This window comes from Lutjanus erythropterus, chromosome 1 (assembly GCF_056507025.1).
Source record: "Lutjanus erythropterus isolate fLutEry1 chromosome 1, fLutEry1.hap2, whole genome shotgun sequence".
Taxonomy (NCBI): Eukaryota; Metazoa; Chordata; class Actinopteri; order Lutjaniformes; family Lutjanidae; genus Lutjanus; species Lutjanus erythropterus.
In genome coordinates, this window is record NC_139317.1 from 12,362,767 (window position 1) to 12,385,467 (window position 22,701).

The 22,701-nt window shown below is 37.9% G+C and overlaps 1 protein-coding gene across 1 annotated transcript in view; it reads right to left on the reverse strand.

Annotated features, from left to right (window-relative positions):
- Nucleotides 1-22,701, reverse strand: part of map2k5 (mitogen-activated protein kinase kinase 5) — a 73,925-nt gene that overhangs the window by 17,790 nt on the left and 33,434 nt on the right. Inside the window, exons 15-20 of the mRNA XM_084745128.1 lie at nt 20,933-20,983; nt 20,735-20,806; nt 18,714-18,743; nt 10,410-10,436; nt 10,038-10,070; nt 4-65 (exon numbers count right to left, since the gene is read on the reverse strand). Of these exons, the coding sequence (XP_084601254.1) occupies nt 4-65; nt 10,038-10,070; nt 10,410-10,436; nt 18,714-18,743; nt 20,735-20,806; nt 20,933-20,983 (275 nt within the window). The remainder of the gene's footprint in view (nt 1-3; nt 66-10,037; nt 10,071-10,409; nt 10,437-18,713; nt 18,744-20,734; nt 20,807-20,932; nt 20,984-22,701) is intronic.

Below are 22,701 nucleotides of genomic sequence, written 5' to 3' on the forward strand. Positions count from 1 at the left end.
CACCACTGAGTGATGAAGTGAACAAACTGGTCACTGAACTGGCCAACGGGAAGAACTGGAGGATCCTGTAAAGAAGAACAGACCAATTTAGACAACAATAACATTTTAATCTGGGATGATAACTCACTGCACTGACAGAAGAATGATTTAAAGTTCCCTTCAACTCAAAAATGTGTTTTTCTTCTTTTTCCTACAGTTGGATGTTTCACTGTGCTAAATGATGTATGTGCTGGGTTCAACACTAGAAGACTGTTTTCACATTTGAAAATATATGTTCACTGAAAAGCTGATTTTTTTAAGGGGTAGGCATTGGCAACGTAACAATTAGTCTGGAAGTCAATCCTGGTCCAGTTTGCAACTTATGGCTATGATCCAGGTTCTCAGAGGGCTAACCCAACATATCAAGAAAAGTTCAAAATTAAATCAGGTGTATCAGAGTTGTACGATTAAGAAATGATGCAATCTAAGTTTACAGGTTAATTTTTGATCAGTAGGGGTAGAAGAACATAGAAATAAGTAGACAGATACAGGGGTCACCGCTAAGCTGTTATGGCTAACGTGTTAGCCACCAACTGCCATCCAGCAAACACAGAGCAACATCATAACACAGCTGTGAAGTAGGGAAAGTTACTGGTTGTGCTACAGCAAGATATTTCTACATGCTTTGGTGCTTATTCAAAAAAGACAAGATCCCAAAGGTGCACTGGTCAAATAAGATTTACATACCATTATAAAATCACTGATACAACACTTGTTCAAAGAGCAGATGCCACTGAAGAGCCTGGATTTCATGAGGTTCAGAGTTAAGTACCTTTCTGGTATGAACACTTAAGCGTATGACCTCAAGGCTACACGCTGCATTTTTGTTCTTTTTATTCATGGTAGCATTGAGTGGTGATTTGCAGTCGAATTAATGTACAACTCCTGCTGTGTGACAAAAGATTTGTCTGTTGGGTCAACCAATCAACACATGAGGTGATTCACAAGGTGAGACAGCAAATGTAAGAGGAACTATTGTATATTAAAGCTGTCGTGGTACAGATTTCCACCAGCATGGCTGTACAGAGCCCAATTCTGAAATGGCAAAAAGAACATCAAACATGAAACAGCAATTAATGTCACAGTTTATTTGTAAGTGTCAACAACAGAAGAACTACTTCTTATACTCATTATTATAATTAGCTTGTGTGTGAAAAAAGTTAAATGCCCTCTTTCTTTGACTGAGTCAAGACGTACTCCACGCTGAAAAAGAGCAAATCAAGGTCTTCTGGGCAAAGAAGAAAAGCTTAGAGTGAAAAACATTGTTATTTATACAATTAATATATTATTTCGATTAGAATGAACACGTGAAGAAGAAAGATGAAGCAAGACTAAGCAAAAATCATCTGAGCTGTTGATGTCAAGCACTTTTGTTTGTTAAAAACTGAAATACGAGACTATATTAATCCCTTCTGGGAGATGAATAAAATGTCTTGTATCGTGTCGTAACCTTCAACAAATTATTGTATTATGTAAATGGCACTGAGCCCGCATTTTATACAAATGACTGAAGTCAATGCAACAAGGAGAAAAATTGTTAGGGTGCCTTGAGCAGTGCATTTTTTATATGTTTTGCCCATCTAATTATGTTGACTTGCTCAGATTTTGTTGATTTGGTAATTCTTCCTTTATTTTTTGTAGTTCTACCAAAGGTAAGTAGAATTTGTAATAAGGTAGTTAGTTTTCTATCTGTTTTTAATTTTTTAAAATTTTATGTTGACAACTGACTGGGATCATTTGAGTGACGTATGAGATAGAATTCTTTTGATAGATTATAGAAGCTCTCTCTGTTAACAGTATGCTCATAAGACAGCATTTGTAAAATGAGCTTTTCTTTTAATACCATGAAGACAAACTGATGTGTTTCAGAGAAAGACATATGAGAGAGCTGTGAATTGTAAAGGCACTCTGTGTGTGTGTGTGTGTGTATGTGTGTATGTGTGTGTGTGTGTGTGTATGTGTGTGTGTGTGTGTGTGTGTGTGTGTGTGTGTGTGTGTGTGAGGAAGTGTTTTGTTCAAGAAAAACATGCTAAAAAAGTTCTATAATAACCCAAACTGTGACTAAATCTTGTCTTAATATTGTTACTGAAAATAATAGGAGGTAAAATGCAGTAAGAAAAGAAAAAGGTGTACGTTTGGATTCACTTTAGTTACAGTATAATGCCGTGGAGAGAAAAAGTGAGCGTGTCCTGGTGTTGGGAGAAAGTCGGCTTTAAAATACTACAAACCTCAAGAGACACCTGAAGGCACACCTGGACACAGAAACTGGGGTAATTAAAGATGTTATAAGCTCTGTTAGGCCATTCAGATGAAGGCTACATTTCTGAATGGTGGTGATTCATGTATGAAACTTTTTTTTTTTTTTTTTTTTGATAATTGTTCCATTTCGACATTGTGTTTTTTTAGTCTCTCACGCTGAGAGATGGGGTAAGCAAATGCTTTGTTCAGTCATTTTTAACAACTTCAGTAAGACAAAGAAAGGTCTTTTCTCCATTAATAGCAGTTTTTTTTTTACTATGTTCTTGATTTTTTTTTTGTTTGGATTTTGTAATTGATAATATTTCATGTGATCAAAGAAAAATGTTTTTGTCTTTATTTCCATCGCTCTTTTTTTATTAGCTTAGAAATGTGTACTTTACATTTTTTATCACAGAACATTAATCATACATTATGGCTCTTAAAGCTAGAACCAAACAGTTCGAACTAAACAAAATGTCTTTGGTTAACTAACTAAAACTAACTCAAAATATGAGGAGTGAAGTTGACCAAGTTTGACTAAAACTGACACAGACATTTCATCTCAGGACTAAGACTAAATCTCAAAATCACTGCCACAATGAACAATAGTAAGGTGTGTGTGTGTGCGTGTGTGTGAATGTGTGTGTCAGGCTTGCTACGTCTTGTCAGTGGAGTTTCTACGAATCGTATCATGTAGAGCAGCTGTGCCAGACTGACTCTCTATTCCTGCCCCTCACCTCCATTTCCCTCCCCTCACTCTGCTTCTTTCTCCATCTTTGACTGTCGGCATGAAACGCTCTTAATATTTACACCTAATACTATTTCCTTACAAGATATAGAAGGTTTTTTTGGAGGAAAAAAGTTCAAAAGGAAAAAAGTTAGGAGTAGTAGTGTCAAATTAATGTGTATTCTCTGTCTTTGTCTCGATGGCAGTAAAATTCAGAAGAGAATAGAAAATAGTGTGTGAAAAGAAAAAGGACGAGCATTTATGTCTCTAGTCCATATTTAATGTAGAAATAAAAATAAAAGAAAACAATAGACAGGTTCAAATGATAAGATAGACAGGGTTTAAGTTACACGTTACATCAAAAGAATAAAATGATGGTGCCAAAAAAGTGTTAAGGTATAATGTGGTACAATTTATATGAATGTTGTTTTGTTTTTTAACACATAGTATTAAAATGTGAAAACTGTCATTACACAAAACAACAAGAATTCTGGATTATTAAAATAACCATATTCATATATGAGACTGTGATTGCTGAAATTTAACATACTACATCTCAATCAAGGGCTGCAACTATTTTCATTATTGATTAATGTGCCAAAAATTTTCAAGAAAATTGTGAAAAATGCTCATCTCAATTTCCCAGGGCTCAAACTAATGTCTTTAAATTGCTGCTTTTGTTCAACGAACAGTTATCATATCATAAATGACAAAGAAAAAAATCCTTACATTTAAGAAGCTGCAACCAGCAGGTGCACAAGACAGTGTTGTTCACTTCAGGTACAGGAGGTATAATGAGAAAATATCAAAACTAAGTTTCCCAGGAGGTAAACAGTAGGTGTAAGATTTAAGATAAGATTTTAAATATATGCAGAACAGTGACATCCAATAGTATGAACACAAATACACAACTACACAAAAACCATAAAACCTGGGTCCACAACCAGGCGTTTATTCAAATGCAGGGAATTAAACCTCTTTACATCTGAAGCCCTGCTGTGCCATTAAAAACACCTCTGGGCAGTGTTCGCCATTCCTTAATGCTCTGATCGGCAGGCTCCCGCAAAGCATGATGCATGAACCCATTTAAATTAACAAAGGAATGGGTTCCCTTCTAATCTCACTGCACTTCACAGTGCTGCCGCCGCTTGGATGAGCAATATATCATAGCACATGCACATACACACACAGGCATGCACAAACAAATGCCCTTGAGCACTGCACACCACAAGCCTGAGTCTACACTCCGTTTAGAAGGAGTGTACCAAATAATTTGCAAACACTGTACTATGTGTGCATGCTCCACACACATACACAGGCAGAAAAACAGGATCAATTGGACCCGCAGTTCGTGCAAAGTGTTGACTACACAACTAATTTATGTGGTGTGTAGGCTAAATCTGATACAAAATCTCTCTCTGCACTTTCCCCACATATTTGCATGCACACGCGCCTTTTCTGCAGACACAAACACACACATTTATGCATGTATTCATGTCTCCAGCTGAGAGGAACACCGCTGCAGCTTTGATGTGGCAGCAGGCGATGGCACAAAAGACCAGCAAGCTGATGAAAGTGGCTAGTCTGCGTGAATTATTCCTCCGGTTGTCAACGCGCTCCACTATGAGACAGAACACACACTACGAGGGTACAAGGGTACAAGTAAATATACATGTCATTGCCATGAAGCAATTATTAGGCAAAATTAGATCAGTAATTACAGGCTTGAAAATAAAGTGGGAGTTCTTTATTAGTGCAGCCACTTGCTATTCAACAAATAGAGCAGTGAGAGGCACATTAATGAGGGTGGACAGCAGACAGATGGTAGTAACAACTACAGAGAACTTCTCATTGAAGACATAGGCTGAATGAGGTGAGTATACCAACTAACATCTAAACAGATGCACTGGATTATTTCTTTTTGTGTAAGTGCATTTGCATACATTTACTTGGAGGATATGTGATTTACTGAAATTGCTCTGCATTGAGCCTCTTTGGCCTCAATTTAACTCAAGTCTTATTGAATTGAAGGGGGTGAAGTATAGTATGTATCTGGTCCTACAATATGCCTCATGTTGCGTAGCCATAGTTATGGTGTCTTCTGGTTTCATCTAAATAAACGAAAGCTTATCAAAGCTGATTAAAAATGTTCCCCTTATCATTCAGTGATCCAGGTTTTCTTGTTTGTTGGCTGGACTGCCCTTACGTTGAGGGTATAGTTCACCCAAAAATAAAAATTTAGTCATTTACTACTCACCCTCATGCTGATTGAGAGTCAGGTTTATTTTGTTAGCACACACGTTCGGAAGGTGTGCATGTGCACGTGAGTGAGGCTCCAAGCTAAGAATCTACAGTGAAGATTCAGGCTATAAACATTTTTTTAGTCAACTTGGCATGTTGGGGTTTTAGGAGACTTGGATTACATGGAACATGGAGGCATTTTATTTCTTTATTCTGTTGTTTTTTTCGTTTGAAAACTGGTCACCATTCACTTTCACTGTTTGTGAGATTCTACAATGCGGTTTTCCTGTGAAACTCCAGCAGTGTTTTGTGGACTAAAAAGCTAAACCTGTTCTTCTATTGGCACGATGGGGAGGAGATAATGAATGAATTTTCATTTCTTGGTGAACTATCCCTTTAAAGAATTTTCTACATAAGCATCCATGAAATATTGCTTTGTCTAGGACTGTCATATTATCAGATTTCACCTACACAATTATCATGGCCAAAAGAATTCATGATAATGATATTGAATATGAAAAAATATGAATAAAGTCAAATTCATCGTTAACTTTATTCATTTTGCGTTTTTTTTAGGGAGGCGAGTTACACTCGAAAAACAAGTGTAAGGAGGTGGAAACAGAGTCTGTAACCATTACTGTACAAAAGCTTACAAAAAGTGCAATTACACTTAATGGGTAGTGAAACTGCCTGCGGGCCTCGCTTCAAACAAAGCCTGGAAAAATGCCCCCCTTACTCTCCTTGCTTAGATTGTCTCAATTCCTGGATGTCTGTGGAATCATAGATTCATAACATAATCATGATCCCACAGACATCCAGGAATTGAGAACTCCACAATTAAGCCAGGACAGCCAAAGTAGACCTGTCCAAGGGCATTTATTCACTTCTGACTCTGGAAAAGTGGAAAAAACACAAATTCCCCCAAATTATTGTATCTCATCAGTGTCTGTAACCAAATCCTACAGTTATGATATTCTGTATGATCTGTTCATAATCATTAACTAATGGTGTACTTTTTCACTTCCGAGCCTCCCCTGAAATTGTTCGGAGTCCCCGTGGGGAGGCCCAACACCCACTTTGAAAACCACTCACTTACATGATATTATCATATGTGTATTATTAACATGATATGAATATTTCATGTTTTAAATATCAAGGTTATTGTCAATATTGGTATACTGTGACACCCCTACATTTGTTAATACAACAATGTATTTTTTCCTTTACTGACTCCATCTATGCAATCAGTTCTTTTAAGCCCAACTCCTTTCTACAAAAGAAAAGGGGCATTATGAGCACTATGGATAGCTTGAACTGTGGGTTATCACGATAAACTGAGACACTCTTTCTAGAATGAGATATTGCATTTGTATTTTTAAATGTTACATTTGAACAACATTTCATCAATCTCCATTGTGTTGATACCAGGAGACCAGAATTTACAATTCTTTGTGACTTTAAATTATTTATCATTTTCACATTTATTTGGTCTTAATTTTGAGTCTCATGAGACTCAAATCTTTATTTGAGCCTTCCTCAGCCATGCCTCACTGTGTGTTTGTGTGCGATTAAAAAAAGAACAAAAAAGAAAAGGCAGACTCTCACACTCCACCCCCCACCCCAAACACACCTCTAGCTACAATAATATTAATGATCCAATCACAGGGGCCTATTACTCATTCAGCCATTACAGCAACTTTCAAATCCCCAGTGGATAAGTCAGACACAACATCGAAGTATCACAACTGAAATAAAGAAAATAAAAAGTATTTGGATCATGTGTACAATGCATTACAATATGTACCAATGGGCAATAGTTACTAAATGTCAGTGAGGCAGATATAATTCATCACACCTGCCATGAAGTTGAAGTCAGGTGTGTCTAGCACAATTAAAAATACCTGAGCATTAAATTAACTTCTCCATGGGATCAGTGCTAGTCCATTCATACAGGTTTTCTAAGGCAATTCATGGGGCTCCATGATGCCTTTAAATTCTACAAGATGTACAATAATAATAAACTTAATTTCAACAGCACTTTTCAAAACAAAATTACAAAGTGCCTTATATTAAAACATACGATTCCAATAAGGCAAATAGAAATCTGATAATTAAATATACAAATGATGATGATGGAGCCTTGGGGAACACCAGGCGTCAAACGGGCCACAAAAAAGGAGGTATTACTGACCCCTACCAAAAAGTTCTGTTTGACAAATAAGATTTGAACCAATCTAAAGGGACCTACCCCTAATGCCAACCGACTTTAAAAGGTGATCCAGTAGAACAGAATGATCAGCTGAGTCAAATACTGACCTGAGATCAAGACGATTTAAAACCATCTCAAGCATCAACTGTAAGTAAAAGATTATTTGTTACATAAATGGGGGCACTTCTGTTCATGACCTGGATGAAATCTGACTGAAATTTATCAAAGATATTATGACTATTCAGTAAAGAAATCGAGTAGAATACTAAGTAACTGATAAAAAGGGTAACAAAGAGTAAAGACTAAGTTTCTTAAGAAGTAGATGCTCTACTGTGTGCTTAAGGCAGGAGGGAACACAGACAGAGAGCTAGTTAAAATGGATAAAATAGCACTGTTAAAGACCACCTCCACAAATCTGGCAGGCATACCATGTAAAAGGCTTGATAAAGGCTTCAGTTTGACAATTGTGCCCTTTAAAGTGCACAATAAAAAGGCCCTCAAAATGGCTGAGCAAGGCAGAAAGGTGGTAGTGCACTTAGGTCTTGAATTGGCAACAAACTGGGACAACTAAGAACGTTTCTCTGGGTATTCTACTGCACACTGAAGTGTGACTACTTCACTCTAGTGTAGTCCTCAACCTTTACATTGTTTCTGAGCAACTTCATTTTTCCTAAGGGTGCTTATCCTCTTATCTCTTCCTCCAAAGCACTGCATTAGCTGGGACAGTAAGGCTCGCTAGGGATAACAATGTGCTCTCGCCTCAAGGGTAGGAGCAGTGAAAGGCACGGGAAAAATAGTTTGAGTGATGCCTCCGTCTAGCTGACTAATGAACAGGTCAACCAGGGTCAATCCATTACAACCAAAAGCATTTAATTATTAATTACGGCCAATCTATAGGCAGTTAAGGACAAGTGACACTGTATGTTTAATGTGTGATATGGCTGGTGTTGAGGTTGGGGGGCTGGTTCAGGGAGGTGCTGTGGCATTTTTGCTATTAGTGTAAGTCAGCAAAGAAGTGACGAGGGGGACGAAAAGAGGGAAGGGGAATGTTGTGATTGCTGCTTTTGATGAAAATGTAGTCTGTGTGAGCTTTGACATTCATGTACATCCAAGCACACCCATGGATCAAGAAATGTAAAACTCTTCAGGTTCTCCTCAGGCTGATAAACTGTGAGCGTGTTAGGCAAAAGAGAAGTGGCACACCAGCGTTTCAGTATCAGATGTGACCTTGGTAAACTCATTATAAAGAGGGTGTAGTTAGACTTGATATCACTAAAACTCAATTTCATTACAAACTTCTGTTATGTCACACTGCTCGGTTTATTTTTTGTAAAGAGATTTGTCCAAGTTTGAGTTATTTACAGCGTTAAAATCAATCCTAAATGTGTAACTGTGAAATCATTGGGAAATACAAGAGATTGAATAAAAGATGGAGTTGCAGGTTAATTTTTTAAGTAAAAAACAGGTATTTCTTTTCGAGACTAGATGGATAAGTTGGTTTATATAACATGTAGGGCCCTACCTTTTCAGAATTTTGTCAGCTGAGTCAGATTGGGCCCATACTATTTGTTCCTTTTTAATTCAGCGCCACACTAAACTCATATCAGCCTACATGAGTATATTTTGCCAGTACGTTCTAATGCCTTCCTTTGTCACCTGTGATGTGATGAGATTTCCACAAAAGTAAAAGTGTCAGCTCTCCTGCCTCTATAACTCAGCTTGCATTTCTAACACTTTTCTTTGCGTCCACCACAGTTTGTTTTGTCATTTGTGGTGATTATGAGGGGTGTTTTGTAAAGTTTGCAGCCTGCAATGCTGCTGCATGGCTCTGTCTAAAATAACAGTTACTTTTCACCTTCTCTCACTATTTGTGCACCAGCTTATAAAAATATTCCTCGCTGAAATGTCGTTCCTGTGCAATTTTGCAAGTTTCTATTTGTTCACTCCGGTTATTGTAATGCATACCAACGGACAGAAAAAGCCCAAACAAAATAGAAATGTTTGACTGAAAGAATCTCAGTGGACTGACAGGTCTCTGACTGATGATTCAAATCTTTGACTTCCAGGGAGCAACCCTAATAAAACATCTTATGAAATTATGATTCTGTTCTGTTTTGTATTCCCTTTTTTGTTTTTGTAAGATCTGACTTAACTTCAATACATGTGTGTTTATATGTTGTGAAACAAAAAGACTCACTGTGGTCCTCAGTGCTCATGCAATTATCAGTCTCTTCAGTTGTGTATTTGTGTGAGCATTATGCCTTTTATGTAGAAACAAACACCCAGTGCAGTCATGAGAACTGTCCTGGGTAAACAAATTTTATCTGCCTTGGTATTTGGCTCTGTAGTATAACAGAATTCAGAACTGTTTTGCTGTGTGTGTGTCACTCACGATAGGTCCAACCTCTACAGTAATGTGCGTGTGCATATGTGTATTGCCTGAGGCAGTTGCATAGGGTGAAGGGTTGAGTGAGTGGGGAGCAAAGCCGCCTGAGTGGTTTGCTTCATTAGGAAACAAAATATAAGCTTTCCGGGCCATTAAGACTGACTTTAGATGCAAAAGCACATAAGACGACGACTCACCTCATCAACGATGCATTGCAGTAACTGGAGAGGCTGGAAGAGGAGAGACACGGAGATGAAAAAAAAACATGTTAGCCTACATGGAATTTCTTGGCAATAAGGAAAATCAATAGTGTGATAAAAAAAGAAAGTATCTACTTAGATTAATCAAATGCAGCAAGCTCAGACAAAGCCATCCTTCAGCTCCTGAATGTTTTTATTATTCCATAATGGCACCTAATGTAATACCAGCAGTTTAAGCATGATCTAATATTTCATTGCAAAAATGCAATTTGAGTGTTGTTTCAAATGAGAGAGCCAACCAAGAGTAACAGACTATAGTGTGGGAGACCTCTATTTCCTCTCCTGTTATTCTGTTGCAATAAAACTTACCATTAAAGATCCTTGGTTTTTCTGAATCTGTAGGGCAAGACAGAGAAGAAGGAACGAGGCAATATGTAATTAGCGTGTCATAATCAAGATGATGCACTTGGACACATTATGATCACTAGGAGAAAATTATTGCTTTCCTGTTGGCAATTTGTGAGTATGCGTTAACACCATTTACATAATGAAAACACACAAATGTTAATGGCCTTCCCCTCATTTGTGGAGAATGGGGGTAAAAGATCCACTAATGCTAATTTTCAGAGTAGCACTTTATTCCTGCCCTCCAGGTTATCTAGATATGCTGGGATGTAAAATAACTGTTACAAACAGTATGAGCAATCTTTGTAATGAGCATGCTCAGTGTGTCAGTTTTACAGGTGAAACACTGACAGTAAACAGGCCAGGATGCGGTAAGCTGCATCCAACAGGTCACATTTTTCTGGACTAAGCAAAACAGGAAAAACTGATTTGAAAGCAGATCTCTGAAGGTTTGCAAAAAAGTCACTTGAATAATTAGCGTTGGGTTTGGAAGTCAGTTTAAACAAAATATTGAAAAAGATTTATGGTGAATATTTATATGACTTACTAAATGAACTTTGAAGTAGTATTCTGTGATTGACAAAATATATTTATGAGTCCATTCAAGGTTGTTTTTGTTCAGTGATTTTTGTCATTTTATTTTGCTAATTTAGTGGTCTGCCTCTGTAAATAGTAAGTAGTTGTAAGAGACTCTTGACAGAACAGACCCACTGAGAGTATGTGTGAGGACAACAGTGCTGAGACAAAATAATTTCAAGTCTAACTCTGTGTATTATGGATCTATTTCTATCAAAAAAGGGTTGGAAAATTGTTGGAATGGTAGAAAGACCAATCAACGGTTTTGGTAAGTTTCAACATAATTTTGTTTCTGTCAAGTTTGAATAAATTGTGTTAAGAAGGCAATTAAACTCATCCTAGATAGGTATAAGAGAAATGTGAAGTTATAGGGTTGAATTTTTCTGTTTATTTATTATGAAAATTGGAATGAGAATATTTCCTTTCTTGACATTTTTATTGTGTTTACTTTTTGGACAGTGTGAACAAACTCGCAGCTCACAAACGTCTCCGAGCTCGAGCTCTGGGACACACCTGCATGAATATATCGGCAATATATAATGTATTTGGGCTGATGGTGGCCTACTGGAAAATGTTTTGACATGTTGCACAGCCCGAATATGAAGTCAAAAATAAGTCCATATAAGACAAATATATACTAACTGTAATAAATCATAAAATCACCATATGTCAGCAGAGATCAAGGAAATGCTAGTGAGTCGAAGCACTCGCTTCTCTGACAACAATGCTACAGACACTGCGCCCCCCCCCCCCCGCCCTGAAATTTCAATTCCAGGCCAGAATGGAAATTGTATGCCTGATTGATGTTAATTAGAGCTCAAATTATTGCTGAACGTTCACTGAATGAGTTAGTGTCTGTTTATGAGTAGTAAAAAAAGAGTCGATGTTAATACTGGTTAAATTGAGTAACATATTAATGGAGTCTGACCAGCAGTCTGTGGCTCCAACTATTTGGACTGCTGTTCTCATTTTTCCACATGCAAATGCTCCATATTGCTCCTTTAAAAAAATAACAGAATAGGAATTTTTGATTTGATCTCTGTGATAATGTCTCAAAATGAGACTGCAGAGAAACAACGGAAAGCATTTAACTTCCCTATTCAAAACCCCCAGGGCTGAGTTCATCAGGACAATCTATTTTAATTTCTAAAATCCCAAATTTATAACTTCATCATATAGACTAAATGATATAAAACCTGAAACCTTGGCTCAGCTAAATGTCTAACAATGTTTGGTAAATAAATTGCTCATTTCTCCAGGTCTTTTGACAGTGCATTAGAGCACTTATTGATTCACTCAATTAAATACAGGTTTTCACACTCTGCAAGTACCAAGAGACTCCTAAACCACCTCTATATCCAGTTTTGCCTGATTCAGACACATTAAAGGCAACTATGGAAAACTAATTTGTTCAGAAATAATTACTAGGACAAAATTGCGTGCTGCTCCAGGGGTTGAAATTGGATAGTGGGAGACTAACTTATTCAAGCATAATTGAGCACTTATTCTTCTTGTACCAGGTAACTTGACCACATATCAAAAAGAAAGGCTTAATAATCCCTCTCTATCCATCCCTCTTAACAGTGTCTCATCACTGTGGGCTGATTATCTGGTAGACATGTCATTACCTGCACGTTAGTCCCGAGGGTAAATATTGTTTAATATGACATTTATACTTCCCGATAATACATTTCTTCAAACTTTCGTCTGATACCTGAAGAAGTACAAACAAATGTTTGACAAGCAAGGGTGCCGTTTGCTGCGTAGGACTGAATGAACGTGTATAGGACTGCGTTTGTGTGGCTCACTAAATGACGACTGTAGTAGTGTAGAACATCAGTTTCTTGCTCCTCTGAGCTACAGAGCCCTGGTAAAAGCCACTCAAGTGGCTTTGTGGCGATTTGTGAGCCACATCAAGCTTTATTCGTTACTTGAAAATATCTCAGCGTGAAAATAACAAGTCAGAAATTCAATTTTTAGATGTCAAATGATTTCTGTTCCTTTTAAGAGCAACTCAATAAACACTTCTAAAAGATCACATGACTGTTTCCTTCCTCAAGGATTTCAAAGATATTTCTTCAAGGGTGAGGAATCAGAAAACTCTTACAATACTCCTTTTTGATCAAAAATGTCAATTTCAACAAAGGTTTACGAGCACATTTTACTTATGGGCAACAAGGGCAGTCCCACTGTGGCACTGCAGGGATATCATTAATATCACTATAAGAAAATGGAAAATGGTAAGAGGCTCTTGTCTTTGATAGGTTAACAACAATTAAGTCACTCTGTTAGCTTAAGATGTGTTACCCTGAAATTGTGCGCTGTAAAAAATCATCCAACGAGAGGAGCTCTTCTCTGATCTCATCCAAACTGACAACCTTTCATCCTTAGCAAAAAGCTTCAATGCTACCCAACTGAGATCCATTACATGGCAAATTTAGGTTAAATTAGATTTGATAGTCTCTTTGGTTAGTGATAGTCTGGCTCACAGGAAGTAAGCAATTGGAAAAAGCCTGCCCTTGGCTGACTATTTTATTCAGCATTCACTTCCCCCTCCCACTTTCTGTGTTACCGTTTTTAAAGTCCCTGCTACTATGTGAAACAACAACCTCTGAACTAGCAACCTACACACTGAAAATGGCAACGTAACTCAACCACTGGCGGACTCAGACTATGTGAGGTGCAGTGGTGAAAGAAATAGAAAGAGCACCAGCGGTATGTGGTGTGGCACCGGCACGCCAAATTTATAATATTTTAATCTACTGGAGGGTTGCTCTAGAGGGCCCTTTTCCACATTTTCTTGACTGAAGGGGCACCCTAGAGAGCACTTTATCACACTGTCTTGGGTGTTGGGCCATTCGTAGACTGCACTTCATCATGTTACATCTATCATAAGGGCATCCAAGAGGGCACTTTTGCTGCATTTCTTGAATATTTAGAGCATGAAACCTCCAGTGACCCTAAACCTTAGCTGGTTGCTAATGGTGCAAATGTAAACAAAGTATCAGCTGTTACCTTTTCTTTTGTGGAGACTTAGCCATTGTAATTCCAAGGCTCAACTCCCCAAATGTTCCAGCAAAACAAGTTCACACTATTCTGCTAGGGCACCATAGTTGCATCCTGGGCTAAGCACCACCCAAGACAACTGTGATCATTTTAAAGAAATACAAACAAGCCATAACTATAAGCAAGAGTAAGCTCTTATCAAGTAAAAATATTACATCTTAAGATAATTAATCAACTGCATAGAGAAGCTAAATACAAGGTTATGCTGACATTGTGCATTATTCATTATGTGTGGGTGACAATAATTAGCATAGTGATAAAAAGTGACAGATGTAGTGTAGTTTTACATAATCAAAACTGAGGAGGAAGGGTCAACATTTATGTCACATCACTTGCAATATGATCTAAAGCCTAAAAAGGAAGCCTAATACACTAAAATATACTTTTAACTAATTTCTGACTGAGCAAAGTTCAAGAGCTTAGATGGCGTACAGTGCTGAAAATTACAGCAAGCATTGTTTACAACACACATACAGTACTAAAAAACAATACCATTTCCTTTCCATTTCATTTGCAAGAAAAAGAAAAAAAAACAAAGTAGCAAACAGAAAGCATCTATGCTGTTTTTGATGGATGCAGTGATGTGTAAAGGAAGATCCTGAAACATAAACACAAAAAAACTGACACGATATTTCATCCAGAAATTCATTCAAAATAGAGAAAATATGACAAAATAAAGAGAAACAAAAACAACCAGAGAGCAAACAAAAAGACAACAAATCAATCAGAAGCAAGAGTGCTGGCGGCTGTGTACACATCACATCAGGTCTGGTGTCTTCAAAGACTTTCAGAGCGAGCCGTGCAAAAACTCCATTAACTCCTGACAAAGGACGCAAATGAATCCCGACATGTGGTGAAGTGGAATTAAAGCGACCATCTCTAATCATGACAAACATGAGGTGATGATTCCACTGTGCATGTGCGCACACACACGCACGCACACACACACACACACACACACACACACACACACAAAATACAATAAACGAGCGATGATGCATCAACTAAACATCCACAAATGAAAGCAACTGGCAAGCAAACATGTAAAGAGTGAACAAAAGACCCCAAACAACGTTAAAATTGGCTTTTTCAGCCTCAAAGCCAAATTCTACTCTAACAACTTCTCCTGCATCTTCTACTAGTCTACAAGGTAAACTCAGATGCCACTGATTCCCTTCCAGTGTCTCTCTGTCTTTCATCTTCTCCAACTTCTCCCTCAGTCTGTACTAAAATGTTCTCTGTGAAGTGTAGCAGGGGGTTTTGCACAGACAGCTGTGCCAGCGTCTGCAAAAATGACAGCTTAGGCCCGAGGACTTTGGCTGACTGCGCCTGACGAGCTGGATCCGAGCGCTCTCGCCACACCGCTCTGCTACAGCCTGCAGGTGAACTGTCTGCAGTACCATATGGAGTTAGGGGAGAATTAACACTGAGAGGAGGAACGCTGCGTGACAGTGGAGAGCCTAAACTATAAACTGAGAGGTGTTCCTGCTATTTTGTTTTCCCCATTTATATCAATGAGGGTAGATTAATCTAAGGATGGGAATCATAAACGATTATCGATGCATCATGATTCCTCAACATTTTTGAGTTCTGTACATGATATCTTTTCTCACTTTGTGACTACTTGCTACTACTAGCTTATTTGCAATGATCCATAATTAGTTTAGTCAGACACAACTTGTTCAGTTCCCTTTTCTATTCAATTTCACAGAAGCCAAAATTCTTCCATATGCTAGCTTTTAAGACAGGGGTTGCCGGTATCCAAAACTGGTACACTGAGTCTTAGAACATGTTTATGTCAAGTACGTTTCACCATCCTATTGGTTCTGCCATGAGGAACGTCCAACTCTGTCTTACAAAATTGTTACAGGCAATCACAATGTCAATTGGGTTTTAAATTTCCGATTATTGACGTTTCTTGATTGATCATAATCTTTCAAGAGAGCCCATTAATTTGCAAGAATATACTAACAATTATCATGATGACGGAAGCATTAAATGATGGAAGGAACAGCACTGCAAAATCAGACATGCCTTTGGCTGTAGTCATACACTCCACACATGTAGACACACAGACTGTTCCTTGTGTGACATTTATACCTTAAACACAACTTTTCACCCTTTTACATAGGCCGGAATAAGTTTTTCATCATGACTTAAGAATTAATGGTCAACACAGAAAATAAATGAACAGCTACATCACAACTGTACTGTGGAAGTATGCAGCTAAGTACTGAATTGAATGTAACTCGATTACTAAAATATATTTAAATTCTTTGCATCAAGGCTTCATGTAATTCATATCCATAACTATACAAATTGCAATGTGTTTCACATGGATAATTATTATCACACAATGCATGGCCCTGTGATGCAAAGAAGCGTGATTTGAAGACACAGATTGCAAAATGAAGGAAGAGACAGAAAATAGCAGAAGCTGAGAGAGGAAAAGGCAGAAACTGCTGAAACTTTGGGATCATTTTGAGCTGAAACAAAACGAAAACTCAGTTGTAGGTGCATACGGCAAAACTAAACTTGCCCTCCACAGAAAAACAATGCCAATGTATCAGCATCTCAGCAGAAAGCATACACTCTACGCATCCAGTCCAGAGAGCAGATACAACACAAAAAAACATGTTAATGTTAGCATTTAATGTAAATTAATATAACTGCAAGTTGAGATGAAGACTAATAAATAATTACATTAGTTATGGTAGCCTAAGTTAGTTAAGGCTAGGTATGATGCCCTTAAGTTAACTAAGTTTTGCTCAGTTTATGAAAGCCGGAGCATCACGATCACACACACACACACACACTCAGTGACGCATAAAATACCCCAGAAAGCAAAATATCAGGTGGTCTAAGTTGCAACTGGAGCCTTAAACGCACCAATCCAGTACAGCAGGTATAATCAGGGGGTTCGGTGTTGTTTTGACAGATTTTATCCCTGTACGCAGCAATAACAATGTTGATTTCTATAAAAAGGAAAGCACATTAGTTGTTTTTAAGAGACCTGTCTGATTTTCTAATTTGTATTTTGTATTTCTACTACTGTTCTTTCATAAAGCAGAGGTATTTTTTATCTGATTACTCAATTAATCAATGAAATAATCAGTAGAATACTCCATCATTAAAATAACCAATAGTTTACCAATACAGCCCTGAGTTCTTGTAAAGACACATTGGGGTTCTCTCAGCACACAATAGATAACATTAATAGATTAACATCTTCAAAGAAACTTAACTGACAATAACATCCAAAACATCTGTGGCCTAAAAGAAATCTTTTTCTTTTAATACACAGATCCTGAGATTTTTAAAGTCTCATTATGTTGTCCAAGTCCAACGTTTAGTAAATTGGTTCTATTTTTCTGAGGAAGGATTGTCATCATACTGAAGGGAAGCAGTCACTCAGTCTCTGGGCAGAGAGTGCAGTGGTTACATCACACTCTGCTTCTTTAATCAGCTGCATTGAAGTTTCATTTAACTGACAGAGCAGTTCAAGTGTTGCATACATTAAGCCCAGAGGAAAATTACACAGAAAATGATCAAATCTTCCAGTAAGCAGAACAGTGTCACGTCCTTTTCTTTCTTTTTTTCTTGCTAATCAAATTTTACATTCAAGTCTCCATGGCTGACTTGTTGACGTAGAAAATAAAAATAACTTTTTAATAACATAATTAAGATTTTCAAAGCATACATTACACACATTAAATGTATTTCTAAGAACAAGTGTTTCATTAGATAAACTCCTTCACATTTCGTGAAGGCGAGCGGCCAGGAGGTAACCTGAGGTAACCAGATTTAGATTGCTCAGCTAGGGATTAGTGAGATAAACCCATCTTAAAGGGCTAATTAAGACTTGATGGGATTGGGAAGTCACTTCTGTGGTCGGCAATTACATTTGAGCAGGATTTTTAACTTAGTGTAATGAGGGGAAAAAAATGAACGCAAACAGTTGATTTACATTTAAAGCTGCATATAGCAACACTGAACAACTAAGTTATATAGATGACAGAAAATTAGATTTTGAGGTCAACAGACATCTTAGTCTCATTCATGGCTTTGAATCATGATTAACGTCTCACAGAATAGTTCAAAGTACATCTCTAAAAAACATTTGACATTGGAATCATATAAATAATTCCCTGGGGGCAATATACATATAATATCTAAAATGTTATTAAAACTTAAAAATCATGTACAATTATTATTATTATTATGTTATTGTAAACACACTACAGGAAGTTTTTAACTGGTTATGACACAGTCTCAGATTAATAATGATGTCTGTATATAACCTACATAAGCAAACAAGACCATCAGCAAGAAGACTGGCTCTTTTATATAATTATTCTTAATGCCTACTACTGGGACATATTCTCCTTGAAATCAGATTAAATGAGCCTGTGTTTACATTTTCTCAGGCAAAGTTACAATGAGTAGTACATTAGCCAGTTAACACTAAGATGGAGGAGATTTTTCTTTAGATAAAGTTATATTTTGTGGCCATGGTGGTGGAAACACAACTGCTTTCATTCATATGGGCCTCCAAAAACAACACAATATCAACGTTGCTTGTAGCTGCTTTAAACTAACAGATACAGGAAAAACAAAATAACTCACCTGTGGATAGGGGAACATGCCTAGCGCCAGCTGTGTGAAGAACAAAGTGAATTCAGTGTTACAGGAAATTCTTAAGATTCTTCTTGAGACATAAAAAAAAAAACCCATTCCATAATACTTACATTTGTGCAGCTTATAATGGCCAATTTTTTAGTATGCATGATAATGTAATGCATATAATTCATGATAACAACACAAGATATGAAGGTCTTCAAAGGGACCTGAGAACTGATCAACACTGACAAATTATAAGTAAAATTTCTTGTATGGCTGCTAGAGTGGATTCAATGACTACACAGGAACTCATCATACTGTATCCACCTCTTGTACACACATGCATTCACAGGATAGTTACACGAAGAGGGGTTGGATGAGGTACTTATCGATAGTGTGTGTATTATCTACACCATAAAAATAGAGACGCAGATGCTATATTGGCTGCCTCGACTCTTTGCTGTTATTTGTCAATGTCGCTGCCATATTGGTCTGGGAAAGACTGGCCTGTGCACATATACATGTAAATGGGGACTTCCTAGATAAAAAGCACTGTAATGTTTACACTTCTCAACCAATTTGAATAAGTTGTTTTTATATTCAAAGATTTATCATCTATGTGAAGTAGAACAATATTTTTTCCCCTAACTTATGATCTAGCCAGCAACTACATGCATATATGCATGTTTGTTTGGTTTACAATGTTTTTGTTAAAAGAGTCTGGTTTCTTTGGAGAGAGCAATATCTGGCTTCTATAACAGTGGTTTCACATCAAAAAAGGCCGTCTGACAGCAAGGTAAAGCTGTGAGAGTATTCTAAGTGGGCCATTTTTAAGTGGCTAAAATACATTTTGCTGCTGAAGCCGTCCGCAGCAGTACATTGCTTACCTTGTGTCCTGATACTCCTGCTGCTTCTCCAACCCAAGGGGCGTGTCGATCGCTATTTACTGTGGCTAATACACTGACTATGGATAAGTACCTCATACGGTCCCACTTCAAATAATCCGAACTATCCCTTTAATGTATAAATGCCTTTCCATTCCCAGTGACTTAACAGCATGGAGTTCAAGTGTAGACACAGAAGGGAAATGCTGCTAAAGCCACTGAAGCATTCAGAACCTGAGACTTTCTGTCTTTGAGGTAAGCTTAGTGCCCACCTGCTGATAACACTTCCTCATCAAACAACATCAGCTATTAGTTAATAACCCCCCCATGATTACCACCTGCAGAGAACAAAATGGAGGGATAAAGATGAGGAGGGAGGGATTGCAGGACTTTTCTGTAGTGTGTGTGCATGTTATTTGGCTGGGGGGCTGGGTGACAGCTCTCTCTGACATTTGGCAATTCACTTGGGGTGGGCATTTTTCATCTTGGTCAAGGGCAGCTTATTGGCGACATTACGTTATTAAAACATCAAAATGCTCACGGTGTTTCCTTGAACATAAATAGACCAACTAGTAGCCTAAAGATCAATCCAAATTGAGTAAGACAGCGAGCCATTTCATTTAGCTTAATGCACACATTCACAGCTAGAAATAACGGGTAGAAGGCCAGGGGGTCCACTGCTATAAAACTCCATCTTTATCACACAGAGATCATGTCAATAATTTTGACGTGGGTCCTTCCCTGTGAACTCATCTATTATTGTTATAATTGTTATGATATTAAACATTATTGACAAACAAAGGCGAGGCAGAAGCCCAAATCATTTGTTATGCTGCAGAGGGAGAACTGTGGACTGAAACAGATGGGGAATCAATAACGTCAGAGGGAGGACAAGAGACGAGGAAAGTGTTATACTGAAAATGAAATGTTATTTGAAAACGCAGGGCGTCAGTCAGGCACTCGATCAACGCCACTGAGTGAGAGGAACAGAGATACTGATGCACATGCACATGGAAACACAAACACATATGCATCTTAGAGAAACAGTCAGTCTGAAGACACTGTGTCTATAAATTTCCCACACTTTTCTCTGTGTACAAATACCAAATATAGCATGATGTCATATATGATAGATTGCTGTACCTCCATGAAAGAGATTCCCACACTCCAGACATCTGCATGGATACCATACTGTTCTCCCGATATCCTTTCCGGCTGTGGAGCAAAAAGAAAAACTGTAAGGGCTGAGTTCGAGGCTCTGATTCCTTTGCTTACTCACATCTTCATTAGTGCAACTTTAAAATGATCTGACATGAGATTGAACTTAAAGGACTCACTCACCGCCATGTATGCGTTAGTTCCCACGTACGTTTTGGCAATAGAATTCACCAGCTGTAAATGATATTAATTAACATTGGATAAGCAAATAATTAAGCTGCATACCATTAGAAATTCAGACCATTAGTTCAGATTTTTTGAAGTAGGGTTGTAAGAGGTACTTATCCACAGTCATTCTATTACTTACATTAAATGGCAGTTGGCAGCAGGAGTCCCAGTGTTGGAAACAAAGGGGCTGTCTCCACCAAAGCGTTTTTTCTTGGGGCCAGCGTTTTTAAATTTTTCTGCCACTCTGCTACAAATGCCCAAAGCATGATGAGGCACTGAGCATCAATTCTGCGCTGAGCACTTGGCAGTTTTTCTGGTCGTCAAGAGCTGACAAAAGTTCAACTTTGGGAAAAACGCAGTGGTCGTCTCTGTCACTTTTTACACAGCCATCCAGTCACCACGGTGGAGGGGTGGGACAAACAGGCTACCAGAAACTGTGTCCTGCTCTAACTCCTTAAACTGAGCTCCATCCCACTTCAACTCTTCAACCAATCGATGGTACTTGCTAAGATGTTTCCTTGGCCACACATCTCATGAACCTACATAGCCTGGCAGGTCTGTCCTTTTTCTCTTTTCCAGTATTTGCTGATAACATAAACTGTCTAGGAAATTAGATATTTAAAATAATAAATGAATCATTATTTCCAGTGATATTCCATATCATAGCAACCAAAGCGTCTTGGCTGAAGTAACGCTGTGCCTTCAAAGCGCTCTCATGCGCTCAGAGCGTTTTCAGTAGAGCACCTGGTGTTTTCAGCTGGGAAAAAAAAACGCTTGGTGAACACAGTCTCTAAGCAATGTACTGCTGTGGACAGGGTGAGCAGTGAAATTTATTTTAGGCACCTTGAAAAAAAAAATCAATATCAGTTGAAATGTATGCCATATTTAGAATATTTTCACTGCTTTACCTTGCTGTCAAACAGCCTTTTCCAACAGAAAACCACCTTTACAAAAATCATTCTCTCCAAAGTCACCAAACTCTTGTTCCAAAAACTGTAATATTACCTCACAGAACACAGGACTTGCTGGTCTACTGCTGCCTTGATGTGTTTGTTTATTTGTGTGACTTGCATAAATCTGAACTATCCTTTTAAAACACCAAAGTCACACAATAACACAAACAAACTAGCCGATCGAGGCAATGAAAGACCAGCAACTCCCATGTTCTGCAAGGCAAAATTACTTGTTTTTTTTATCAAAGGAGTCTGGTTTTGGAAAGAGTGACATCTGGCTTATGTAACGGTGCTTTCCCATCACAAAAGGCTGTGCGATGGCAAGGCAAAGCAGTGAAAATACTCTACATAGAGTGCACACTTAAAGTGGTATTAATCCTTTGGTGGCTACAATAAGTTTTGCTGCTGAACCTGTTCACAGCAGCACATTGCTTAGCTTACCACATTGGTACTCCTGCTGCTTCTCCAAACTGGGAGCATGTTGATTGCCATCTACCATAGGTAATACACCGAACATGGATAAGTATATCATATAACCCCACTTCAAAAAATGCCATTTATTGCTTTAACCTGTGTAAACAACTTTTATGAGTCATTACTTCATTGACCTATATTAGGAAATAAAAAAAGACAGGCGCTGAACTTACATTATCTAAATCTATTGACATGTCAGGTTGATATTTTGGGCTGCTCTCAACCCTCGCACAAGGGAACAGGAGTAAGACAAGGAGACATTAGTGAGTCTGTGTGTGTGTGGATACAATGGCACAT